The 13,710-nt window shown below is 37.3% G+C and overlaps 1 protein-coding gene across 2 annotated transcripts in view; it reads right to left on the bottom strand.

The window, feature by feature from the left end:
* Positions 1–1,737: 1,737 nt before the first annotated feature.
* MAPK14 (mitogen-activated protein kinase 14) overlaps positions 1,738–13,710 on the bottom strand; it is a 33,903-nt gene continuing 21,930 nt past the window's right edge. The window contains exons 9-12 of one of the 2 annotated variants that reach the window (XM_020795162.3): positions 7,134–7,213; positions 5,728–5,806; positions 4,926–5,099; positions 1,738–3,763 (exon numbers count right to left, since the gene is read on the bottom strand). In XM_020795162.3, the coding sequence (XP_020650821.1) occupies positions 3,696–3,763; positions 4,926–5,099; positions 5,728–5,806; positions 7,134–7,213 (401 nt within the window). In that variant the 3' untranslated portion in view covers positions 1,738–3,695. Of the gene's footprint in view, positions 3,764–4,925; positions 5,100–5,727; positions 5,807–7,133; positions 7,214–11,294; positions 11,375–13,710 lie in introns of both variants that reach the window. The other variant, XM_020795155.3, reaches the window with a different exon arrangement.

Consider the following 13,710-nt stretch of genomic DNA (forward strand, 5'->3'; position numbering starts at 1 on the left):
CCTCCATAGCGCAGCCATTTCTGGTGTCTCTTAAGTGAGGAATCCGTCCCAAAAAACAGCGGGCGGCCATTTTGAAACCGCTGATCAGCTGTTAAAAAATAATTGCTTTGCGATGATCGGTGCCCGAAACAGGGAACCGATCATCGCAAAGCGGAATTCCCCCATAGGGAACATTGCAAAGTGATCGCTTTTGTGATTGCAAAAAATGCATCGCAAAGTGATTTCGTCGCACCACTGTATATTGTCTTCCATAAGAAAGGCTGAATTTTGTACATGCAGTAAAGATGCATTTTGGAGAAATATATATATTTGTATTATGCACCCAAAAATGCAATCCAGATGTACTTTACATTGCATTTTACATGCAGTTTACATTGATAGCAGAAATTTCCACTCTGGAGTGTCTCTGTTTTGGGATACTGCCTTCAACCTGCCACATGCAGTTTTACAGTGAAATATTTTAATATTTCTGGTGTGGATTTCTGCAGTAGTCACCTCCTCAGAACAATCATGATAGCTATTCTTTCTGAAAATGTGGCAATGTCTTCAAAAGTCTGAAGATTGTACCAAGACCATCTTAATTTGTTACACTTTCCTTACATTCTCTGTTATGCAAGGGGTTGTAAATTGTAATATGGTATTGCCAGCTGTTTGCATTTAGCTAGTTTTACAATAGCCCAGCTAGATGTCATCTTCTGTTCCCCTCTCAATACTTACATTGTTCCAGAGTCTTGAGATCTCAACTTTTAAAAACAACATTCTCCTTAAATTTTATAACTTGCAAGTTTATATTGATTTTATATTGTGTATTCACAAAAGGCCTGTGTGCTATACAATAAACTGAATTGGTTTGAGCACTAAAAACAAAACACAGGGTTAGATAGTTCAGGGTCTGAAAATACAGGAAGCCTATTGACAACAAACTATAGGGGCATTACTTTTTTATATTACAGTTCTCAAAATACTCCAGCTAGGATGGCCACATGCTATGCTATTTTGGATATTATGGGAGTTACTGTCCAAAATTTAACTCTTTCCATCTCTGTTCTCAATAAATTAGTTCTAAGTGAGAAGCCTTCAGATTAGCTTACTCTTAAATGCATATGTAGTATGTACATGATCATTCAATTTCTGTCTGTACAGTGCATAATTTGGACACACTAGAAGACTTGTTTAAATAAGCAGTCATTAATGGATGCAAACTATGGAGTATTATTTAAACTGTACAGATACAAGCCCAATACATGCTAGTAAAATGAATAATTAGGAATTACCACAATTCAATTCCTTTTAGAACAGTACTAGAGGACATAACAAGATATGCTCACACTAATTCCAATTTCTTCAAGGTTTGTTTCTAAAATTTATTTTAGCAGTCAGCTTAAAAAAATTGATAACAAAAGTATCCTTAGAAAGCCCTCGGGTCTATGTTTTCAGAGAGTCAGTAACAACTTCCTAGGAATGTAACTAGTAATCTATAGTTTTTATTATCAGATTACAGTTTTGAACAGGCTCACTCTGAGGCTATATTCAACAGTAATTTTGTTGTGCAGGGGGGAGAATGGAGGAAGTGAGGGCAGTATTTTAAAAGGCAATACAGGTAATCACCCAACAAACACAGTGACGAGTCATGAAAATTATTTTTGTTTAGTATATGTAGTCCTATGAATAATGTTTCTTTATCACCACTGCTTCAACTTCATTATAAAGAGGCATTAATTTATAACCAACAGTCCATTAAATCTGAAAAATAGGTTTATTTTAAAACCAGTGGCATTGCGTTATATTCTTTATGGCATAACCAGTTAGAATAAAGTTCCTGGATACATAAAATCTGCAGAATTTCTCTTTAAAGTGTGTACTTTTCTGTCCAGAGTTCAGGCAGTAGAACAGCACCACACTAACAATAAGGAGTGCACTCCACAGGGGCTCCCACACAGAATCTCAGATTTGAGATATTTCCACTCACAAATATACCTACATGTTTTTTATTTTTTTAAAAACCATTTATGCATGAAAGTCACATGGTAGCTTCTACACATAAAATGACAGAAAAATAATCCTTCTGTATGTTTTACAGAATATATCTACATTTCCATCTGAATATCTGGACTGCAGGCCCAGCAGAGGGATTTGATTTTGTTTGGTCTTAAAGACGTTTCCAAACAATAATCATGAAGGAACACTGTTCTTTTGACCCTAGGCTTCTCTAGACAGGATCTGACCTGAAGGGAGATCACTAGAATGGAAGGATCTGATGGCTTTACTATCCACATGCCTTCTTTTTTACAGCTTTTCTGTACAAAAGGGATAAATACACACAAAAACCTAGATTCATCAGACAAATAAAAAATTGCAAAGCTTCACTCTTTCAGAAACAGGCATACAATCCATGCATGATATCTGTGTTGTACTGACTTGGGAAAATACTGTAAAAACAGGATCTCGTTTACCCAGAATATCTGATGAACACACAATACTTGAACTGATACCCCCACTCAGTCCCTGAACAGAATAATTTCAGTGTTACTTGATTTGTAGTATACATCAATACAATGAACTTAATTTGGTGTTAGGCCCATGCAAGCTGATAAATGAACTCATTTTTAAAGTAACAAAAGGAAGCTCACAGAAAGGTGCACATTCATCAGCCACCTTTCATTAAAAAAGTGCCCTAAATGTCAAAATAAGTTTGAACAAAAAACAAATAGATGCTGCAATTTGTATGGCTCTGGCTGATTTACCTCCCCAATACCTCCCCACTAGGATAACAGAAATAAGCCCTCTATGCTAAAACAAATAGGCCCCAATGCCTCCAACATATAAAAACCTATACTCCATCATAAGAAGATGTACAAATGAGCAGGCAGAACACTGGAGCTACTGCTATGACTTCTCAAGGTTTCTCCAAGTAAAAAGGGAAACAATTTCCAATTTTATTACTGGAAAATTTGCATCCTGGCTATACTACTTAGTCACATATGGGTACTCTATGGCTCATACCTGGAAAGCAGCAAGCTCAAAGATCCACTGCTGAGAACCCACACTCAGATTTTCCCTCAAGCATTTAAGGCACAAACTCTTTATTTATTTATATATATTTTTACACTGTTTCAAGCAAAATACTCCCAAGAGACAGACAAACATTCATGGCACTATCCTTCCTCCTGTACAGAATACTGGGAAGAGGCTTTGGGCATAAAGCAGCTGCATGGAATGGAAAAACATCCCTTACCCTCTCTTCTTTTATTGTGGAAAGCAGAGGGCACAGTTCAAGTAATAATTCAGCTTCCATTATTTAAGTCTTTTCATGGAGGGCCATTTCATGGCAAGAATAACTACTGAGAATTTGAAATCTCAGCTCCCTGCATAATATCTGCCTTGACCCAGAGCAGTGAAAGCTGGTTACCAACTTTAAAGGCTAAAAAGCAATCAAACAGATCTTCAGAGGCATGTCCCAAAATGTATACAAAAACACAAGAGAACATGCAGCATTATTTATACAGTTACTGTATAAATACTTTCCTCCAAATCCTCCTTCTCCCCACCCCACATTCAACACACACAAAAACACATATAAAATTCCCTCCACCACGGAGAATCTTCACGGCAAGAGGCACTTGAATGATATGTGGAGACTGCCTATGAAAAAGGTCTTCTCCTCACAGTGATATGAGACAAAGAGAAACAGACTCTCAGGACTCCATCTCCTCTTGGTCTAGTGGTGGCGGCACAAAGCTAATTACTTCATCATATGTCAGGCCTGATGGAGAAAGAGAAAGAAAAAATGTTTAGTATAACTAATAGGTAGCATTTCCCCCCTAACCCTCAACCTGACAAGGATTCATTCAAAGTTCTTTAAATTCTCAGGCCTGTTTAGTACTGCTAACTAAAATAAGGTGCATTTTCAGATGTACACTTTAGGCCTATGTAATCAAAGGCCTGTAATGGGCCGGGGTTGTTGTTGTTGTTGATAATGATGATGATACCACCACCACCACCACCACCACCACTACTACTACTACTACGCCATTAAGTCAATTATGATTACCCTTCCCATGTTTTTTTAGGTAGAGAACACTCAGAAGTGGTTTACCATTCCCTTCTGCTGTGGGTGCCCTGGGACTGTACAGCTTGTCCACAGCTACACAAGCTGGCTCTTCTCCCAGGAGACACATTGGGGAATCAAACTCCCAATCTCTGGTTCTACCTAAATCACTGAGCTATCTGGCCAGCTACGTGGGCTGGGATTAGGGCTAAAAAAACCTATTTCATCCATTATAATAAACTGAATGTTTGTGAGCAATCTGACAAAAGCCTTAGTAAAAAATAAGGGAAACATTTTATGAAAGACCATCCATCATGAATTGTACCTCATCATTTTGGCAACATTGAGAGGAATCAGTGAAAAGATGTTTGAAAGCATTCACTAGTTTGAAGCAAAAACAATGGCTGTTCTCATCCTGATCTGATTGTGACACTGCATAGCTAGATCAGATTAACTTCACGATGACATTATGCTGCCTATGTAACTCCTGAGGCAATTTCTTTCAACAAAGTAGAAGTCCTTTCTCGTTTCCCACTTTCTTTCAAAGACAAAGAAAGTGCAGATCAAGAAAAATACTGCAAATGAACACATGAAAATATGAAAGCAGGTTGGTTTTGAATCTCTTCCACCCTGCCTAATAGAAACAGCACTAAGTGCATATTAATCAAGTCTACTTCACAAAAAACTGGATTCATTATATTGGTAATTCAGCAATAGAACTTCCACACTCTATCCAGAAGAAATACTTCCTATGGAATTGCTTTTCAATTGATCATTGTCAACATTTTTTTCCTAACAACATGGGTTGTAAAGGCTAAGTTGTTGAATCGTATCTTCCAAGTTTAGGCTCATCAAATAGTCTACATAGAAAACTTACTTTTCCATTCCTCAATATCTAGTTCTCTGCTTTCAAAGGACTGATCATAAGGATCAGCAACTGGCTCATCATCTGGGTCATGATACTGAGCAAAATAGGCATGGGCTAAAGCTTCAGCAGCAGTGATTCGTTTGTCCGTGTCCAGCACCAGCATCTTCTCCAGTAAGTCCACAGCTTCAGGAATGCCAAGGAGGAAAAAATATGGCAGAGGGATTAATATACAAAAATTCTGAAAATTATACCTCCTTCAAATTAGAATTTAGTCCAAGCAGTATGAAAGATATTATACTTTCCCAATGACAATGTATTAGCATCGGAGCCACACTTGGAAAGGAACATTAAAACATGGCCATAAAGTAACATTCCACCTTACAAGAGAGGTCTGCAAAAACATATTTGAGAGTGTACCTTTCAATTTCTTTATGAACAGGAAATAGCAAGCAGTATCAAACTATATGTTTGCATTCTATAACGTAATACAAAGAATAGAACGTGTACATAATGCTTAAATGTAAATAACATGACAATATTAAAAAAACTAGTCCAAATTTCAAAATCAGTTATTATCAGCATTTTATTTCTCAATTCAGAAGTCAATCTTAAAAATTATTTCCTCAAATAATGTCTTAAGACACAAACATTTGGTGGGTATACAGTTTTCAGTATCTCAGAGTAGATTATTTAAATATCATCGTCTGTATAAAGAGTTATACTTTAACACATGAATCTCTTGCACCATTCCACAAGCCATTGGCCATTTTAATATACGCATTTCCCTCACTGTAGCTGAACTGCTACTTACCCAGTGGATTGGCACCAATAAATACATTTTCAAAATTCATCTTCGGCATGTAAGACAATGACTGTATGTAGTTCCTGGCCTGGGAGAAAATAAAATATGTCGTCAAGCTTAGTCAACCATTAGCACTTGTGTGTATGCTTTTTCCTGCTCTGAAACTGATTTCTTTTCACCCACACAATGGATCATATGGATGGGGATACTATTTACAACAAGAGCAAGAATTTGGGCCTTATGAGTCCCATAAGGCCGGAAGAGTACTGACCATTATACAGAGAAGTGTGCTACAAATAAAGGCAAGTACCAGTCAGAGAACAGAGTCACCCACATGCTTTTGTGAAGTTTAATACTTAGCCCTATAGAGAAATTCTCAATGCAACATGCTAGGAAAAAATCATAACCATTCAAATTTCATTCTTTTTAAAATTTTCTGCAAAATGCAATTAAACACAATGACAGCAAAACATGACCACATGTTTATACTATACAATTACAGAAACTCAATCTCACTTTAATTTGCATGGCTCCTTCCAATTGAATCCTGAGAACTATACTTTGGTGAAGTACTTTGATTTCTCTGCTACAGAGCTCAAGAGAATGTACTATACTAAAAATTTCTAGCAGATGTTCCTAAGTCTCTTGCCATGCCAGGAATTCACTGGCTGGAACCAAGGCAATTTAAGTGGTATAAAAAATTGTAATCATGAGTGTACACATCCATATACTTTCCTTTACGAGTATATTTTACCAGCTTAGGCTAGTTCAGCAGTTGCGGCCCTAACAGTGAGAATGAAACCTTCCCTCAATTATACATGTTCTGGTTACATCTTGACTAAACTACATTCAAATCAGGAATGTTGACTGTTCTGCAACTGCTGAAACATCTGCAGGAACCACAGAACACTATCCCAACAGAATAACAGTTTTACAGATTTCTTATGTACTTCCATGCTCAGCATATACAGCTGGTTTCAACATTTGAAATACTGAACAGTGTGGAACCAGTTCATTGTAATGGCTACCTGTGCTCAAACTTTAAGATCTGTCTCACAAATGAATACCACTAGATTGGGAGGGTTTTTTTTTTCAGAAATGGGCTTCTCCAGTAATAGCTCCTGAATCTCTCTCAGGAGGCATACATGGCTCCATCGGTACTCGCCCTTAAAAATCTCTGAAAATACTTATTTTTCAGGCTGTCCTTCTGAAATAATGACTTACTTGGGATTTTAATCTTGCTCTAAAATTGCGTGGAAAAATTACTATAAAGTGTTGTTTTACTCTGTTTTAATTTTGTGAGCTGCCTTGGAAGAGTTGTGCTCCAAAAGGCATGCCACAACCCTGTAAATAAATGAATTAATAAAGTTAGGTTTTGTGATGCAGACTACAATGCACACCCTGTCAGCTCTCACCTCATGGCTGGGCATCCTGTTAATAAGATATGCAGGGGGTGTCCCCGTCAGACGCATGATCTGCTGAAGCTGGTTAATATCTTAGGTACCTAGTCAAGGGCTTTGTTAATATTTCAATATCATTGTGAACATACAATGAAGACAATTGCATGCAAGGCATCTAGTCTGCAAAATAAGACAGCAACCACTCTCTGCGTTACATCATCTTTAAACACAGAAATGTGGACTAGAAAGTAAAACATCTTAAAATTAGAAATTACAGTTAAAAAGGCCTTTCGATGAAGCCAGATGCTAATCACAAGCACTAATCACAACCAACAGGAAGCTTTAAACTGGGTGCTGACTCCTTTCAGTTAAATCAAGAGTCCCTTTAAGTAAGGCAACCAGCCAACTAAAGGCCACTATTTAGGGATGCAAATCCTGCCTTGCCTTGTCCTTGGAATATTTTGTCTTCTGATTACAAAACAGAAGGAATCTTTTTTTTTTTTGTCTTGGAAAGAATTTGCACATTTTCACAACTATTTTTTTTTTTGCACAATTGCATAAAACACGAAATTAAGATGACTGCTGTTATTTCTTTTGGTTTTTAATTTAGAAACACTGCGTGGACTGTTTCTTTGTCAGCATATTCCTTTGCATATGCTCTTTGTTCTGTGTCTGCTTAAACAAAAGGCACTCATTTCTTGCTGCTTTGTTTTGCACAAAAATGAGAAAATGGGAAAAAGCATTGCCTAATTCTCATGCTGAACACAAGTATCCTAAAAGGGACTGCTGAATTCTTGACAGTCCATCTCTGCAAAGGGAGGGAGAGAGAGAGAGAGAGACGTTGACAAGAATTCTTCCCCAATACTAAAACAGGTAGAGGTGTTATTTTATTTTACAGTATTTGGATTTACTGAGTTCATTCCTTTTCTCCAAAAAACAAGTTGCAACACCTGCCACAACTTCTTGCAGTATATATGAATGCAAGAAGAGCAAAGTGCAACATTAGACAGCGGCTAGTCTTGTACTATGTAAAAATGTTAGTTTGTTAGCAAACACAAGGAAATGGATTTAACTGAAACTAAAGAATACATATATGCTCGAGGGGATTGCAAACAAATTTATCTCTATTAGTAGACTTTCTTTATATAGCACCTAATTTTGTCATGCAGGAGAGGAACAGAAAAGAGGTTTTAACCAATATGATAGCTTTCTATAAATACATGATGAATCAAACTGAGTACTTGTAAAGAGTGTATTTATTTCATTTACATCAGTAAACATACACCTGTCTTTTTTCCATCATGAAACCCAAGGAGGCATACGTGGGAGCTTCCCAAGTGGTCTCTCCCACAAGCAATGGCCAGACTCAAATCTTGTAAGTTTCAGCAGGAAACTACGTTAGGTGCCCTCAGGAGTAAGTATTAGTCTTAAGGAAAAGTTCCCTTTGTAGCAGAAAAATAAAGAGAATCAATCTCTCCTATAAAAATCTCCCCATTTTGTTCTTTTCCTTAAAGAACATCATTGCTCTGTCAAACCATGTATATAAATACAAAAACTGGTTCTCCCCAGCTCTGAAAGATACACAAAAGAAGCTGAAGGCAAAAAATTCTACGTCTGAAAACATCTTGCTCTTCTCTGCTGTCATGTCAAATCTTTCCTTGCATCCTAGAAATGATCTTTACACTCCATTATAAGTGTCTATACTTTCTGCTATTTAATCAGCATCCTTTCAAGACCACATCTGTTGCATTTTTCACACTCACATCAAAAGAATTGCAAATAACTATCCAACAGAAGACAAAGGAGAATCTTTGTCTGCCACGATCATCTGTGCTGCTTTGTGCATCTCCATTCTAGAAGTAGAGATTGCACAAAATACCTGTTAACACAAAGAGGGCTTTCCACTCCAGCACTATGCTTACTATATACCTTCTTACACATGATCTATTACTGTCCAACCCCTTGTTAGCAGAAGGACACAAACAGATACTAGCCAAGACACTTAAGATGACAGATTATTGCATCTTAATGTGTACTACCATTTTGCAATTTTCAGTATTCATCATTCTGTTTCTGGCTGAGAAACAGGCCAAGCTGGCAATTAAAAGAGGAAGATTCAATTCACACATTAGTAATTCATACTGCAGACCAACCAGCTATTGTTTGATAAGTAGACCATGAGACAGGAAACCATCAAGGGCATGCTAGTGTTTTATGTTCTCCTCTACGATGAATAATTCTGAACTGTAAATACACACTCTTTTTGAGGCGTGTAAGTTGATATTATTGCTTGACTAGTAAATTCTGCTAAATCCCTTCAGTGTAACTAGTTGGTGCCTATTCAGTTCCCTCCAAGCAACAATCCTATGGCTATCATGTTTGACCTCCAGGACATCCAATGATGTTCAACATGACAGAAACCCATGGTTCTTTTGATGTCATTCTTGTTGTCACTTGAACCTCTCTCAATTTTCAAATTTTGCCAGCCTAATTTAATAAAAATGCAAAGGATCAAAACCATGGGTGTTTGTCTGCTGTTTGTCAGCTGGGGTTAGCTGAGGTGTATTTTTAATCATATAAAAACATTAGAGAAGGGAATGGGAAAGAACATGCCCCCAACCCCCAGCCATTTTCAACAGCAGAAGTGAACAGGTTTGAAGCAAAGGAGCACGTGGAAGAACAGTGTGGGCTTCACTTCTGGCACTGGCACTTCGATGATAAAAAAAGTTTTTCTCACCACTTTATAGCTATGTCACAAAAAATCTATTTGGAAAGTGAGTACACATCTGTTTGGACCTCAAATACTGTATAGAAAAGCACTCCTGAACATGTGTTAATCTACGACCAGTGTAGTCAGAGTCAAACTTTTTGGTGGTGATCTAATTAAATGACTACTGAGTGAAATGATTTTATAAAACAGTCATAATTCAGTTGTTCTCTAATCCAGAATCCCGAACACAGCTGATTCTTTCTCACATGCAAGAGACTACATATAAGCAGGAACCTCTGCTCTTCAAACTTGTTGCTGCTCACATGAGCAAAGTAATGACTGAGCAAGCCATGGCTAACTCTTCCCTCTGTTTTCATGATTGTGGATTAGACTGAGAACAAATTAGCAGGGCTAAAACCCATCCGCATAGATGCATAATGTATATCAGCTAACTACTGCTCTCTGAATGCTCAGACATTCTGTATATAGAAGACTAGCTATACTGCTGCTTTTAAGGGCTGAGCACCTTAAAATGATTTGGCATTTTTCACAGCTGGGAAATTTTATGCTCTGAACAAAAAACCCAAAATGTTGGCTTAGTAGCAAACTGGCAATGACCTAGTCAACTGAGGAACTGTTTTCTCCTTTACAGGTCTATTCAGTCCTTGGGGTCACAATAAGCCCTCCTAACGGTACCAAGCAGTTGTCACAAAACCATATACTCCTAAGTCCACTGTACAGTTGTTCAGAGGGCATTTAGCATGATGATGCTTGCTATGTGAAATATTCTTTCCTCTGATAAGCAACATGCTTCAGCTTTTACTTTTTGATGGATGCTGAAAACCTAGCCTTTTTTTCTGCAGTATTTCCCTGTGTAGAGCTATCTACCACTTATTTCAAGAACAATGTAAATTCTATACTTTAATTTTGTGTACAGTTTAATTTTAAGTTGCATGATTGTTGAAATTGTCAGATGTGCATTTTTAAATTTACAAATATTTATAAAAACACTTACTATGTGGTTCTGAATCTTCTAAATTTATATATTAGTTCTGAAACAAACTATTTCCCTATTAGAACACTGTTTAGATTGCCAGATCTAAATGAACATGTACAGAAGCTCCCCAAGTAGGCTCTGTTCACTCTCTTTGGAGCATGAACGTTAGTATCATATGTATAACAGTGTATAGTAATAGCAAGTAATAAAATCTGCTGGATGTTTAGCTAAGCTTAGCATAGCCTACAGACAGAGAAAAACGGGTAAGATGGGAGAAATTATTTACATGAAGAACAGGAGAAAGGAAGAGAGGGGGAACTTCAAGATGTGCTTAGGGAAACAAGTTGAAGAAACATAAAAATAAACTACTGAGGAAAGAGAGGCAGCCTTTCAGGTAGCAAAGCGGCGGGGGGTGGGTAGGGAGTAAAACACAAAAAGGGCAGGCAATACAATCAAGTTTTAAACTCACAGACTCTGAAGAGATTTTCTTCAAAAGCTCAGGCCCTGGAGTTCCAACGAGTCTCAAAATGAGCTTCAACTGATCAATATCTAACGATGGACCATAAAGGAAAATGCTGGGACAAATAAAATGAAAAAATCATAGCAGCAGCCCAATAAAATTAAAAGGGGAAAAGATTAACCAAAGAATTATGAGCAAAATTAGCACACCTCTCATGTATAAAGCAAGTGCATATACCCACCAATGAAAATCCTGCATCCAAATTTGTTCATGAATAAATATAGGTATTATTGCAGGGGCCCGAAGTCCGAAGATAAGTGCTCACGTGAACAGTGGAATGTTGTACAGGCAAAGCTCCAGTCAGAACTTCATGGATTGGTATTCCCTCCTATTGGAATATGCGGAGAACCAACCCATCCTAGAATGTCCTCTACAGGAAAATAGTCAAATTCTCAAATAACATAAAATTGTGTTGGGGTTCTAAGATCAACAGCCTTAATTCCACCTGCCCCTCTACTTACCTCTGTAACATATCCTATTTCAACTACAACCAGCCAGCTCTCCCCATTTTCCAAACTCAAATTATCCTCTAATTCTGGCAAACAACGTATTTGCTATGAGAACACAATGAACATTGAAAGTATCATCTGTGATACATGGAGATTTTAAGTTAGATTTATATTTCCAGCCATTAGTAAGGTTAAGTCTGAAGGCCACTAGTAAAGCAAAAGACTGGCATGTGCAGGTGTTACTCTCAGTATGAATTACTGTTATACTTAATAACTAAAGCTTGAGTCATGTAGCACCTCTGAGACAAATTTTAATATAGTATAAGCTTTCTGTTCCTGCTCATGTATGCTGCCAGCGCGTCTATTTGTGCAAGCAAAGTACTTAACAGAATACAGTAGAAGCCCTGTATCCACGGATTACTGAATTCAAGTCTCCTGTGGATGCTGAAAACCACGGATAATACTGAACATTATACATTAGTACCTCGGTTTATGAAATTAATGTGTTCTACGGGACGTTACTTAAAGCAAAACATTCGTAAACTGAAAAGCAGTTTGCCATAGGAACAGGGGCAGCGCTACAAACCTCCAGGCACAATGCATCCTGGGGAAACTTTCTTCGTACTCCAAAAAAACCGGGGAAAAAATAAACTGAGGCATTATTTTCCATGGATTTTGCTTTGTAAACTGAAAATTACATTAACGGAGGCATTCATAAACTGAGGTACAACTGTACATACATTGCATGTTAAAAAAAATTCAGAAAAAAACTTTTTAAAATCATGTATTACCAGAACTGGCCACTAGAGGCAGCCAGATACCATGCTATGTATTCTTCAACAACAACACTATATATACTTTTTTCCATTTTTTCTTTTACTATTTTTAATATTTTCAGACAACGGATGAGTGAAACCACATATACGGATCCTGCCGATACAGGGGTCCTACTGTATTTACTCTGAATTCTTTTTCTTAAGCTAGTGACTATATGGGAAATCACATCAGAGATCACATATTACCAAATAACATTGGCACACACCATAATATTTAGAGGGCACTTACACAGAACAACTGCTTTCCAAGCTGTTTTGGCTAGGTCTAATAAAAAAACAAAACATATATTTTCTGACTAATCCTTTTTGAAAAATGGACAACACATGAATGCAGCAAAAATACAGCTGTAGTTATCTGAAGATTCTCAGTCATCCAGGCAAGGCTATCTGGAAGTTGAATTACGGCAACTGGACTTCTTTCTTATTAGGTTGAAACCTTTTTCTACTCATCCAAGTAGCTGGATGACTGAAGAAGCTTGGATGAGTAGCAAAATGTTATAACCTAATAAGAAAGAAGTCCAGTTGCCACGACTCAGCTTCCAGATAGTTGCTGTTAGAACTTGTATTTCTTTGGTAAACTTATGTTTGCTGCCTAGATTTAGAAATATTACTCACTATAGTTCACTATCTTCTTAAACTACTTTCTAAGAGGCAAAGCAGGAGACAGTATACAGTGGTGCCTCGCAAGACGATGTTAATTCGTTCCGCGAAGAATGCTGTCTTGCAAAAACATCGTCTTGCGAAACGCAGTTCCCCACTGGAATGCATTGAAATCCATTTAATGCATTCCAATGGAAAAATCGTTGTCTTGTGAAAATCGTCTATAGGAAACCATCGTCTTGCGAAGCGCAACGGCGATCGCAAAAACTAATTGTCTTTCAGATTAATCGTTTTGCAAGGTAATCATCTTGCGAGGCAGCACTGTATATGGGTATTTTCCAAATTACTCAGAAGCTGACCAACATCAGGAACTGATTATGCAACTAACTACATAAATATATAAAGGAGACAAATACCACTGACATTAGATCTGTCAATACTAAGAGAATTCTAGGTGACAATTTCATCTATGAATAACTA

Source organism: Pogona vitticeps, chromosome 4 (genome assembly GCF_051106095.1).
Source record: "Pogona vitticeps strain Pit_001003342236 chromosome 4, PviZW2.1, whole genome shotgun sequence".
NCBI classification, from domain to species: domain Eukaryota; kingdom Metazoa; phylum Chordata; class Lepidosauria; order Squamata; family Agamidae; genus Pogona; species Pogona vitticeps.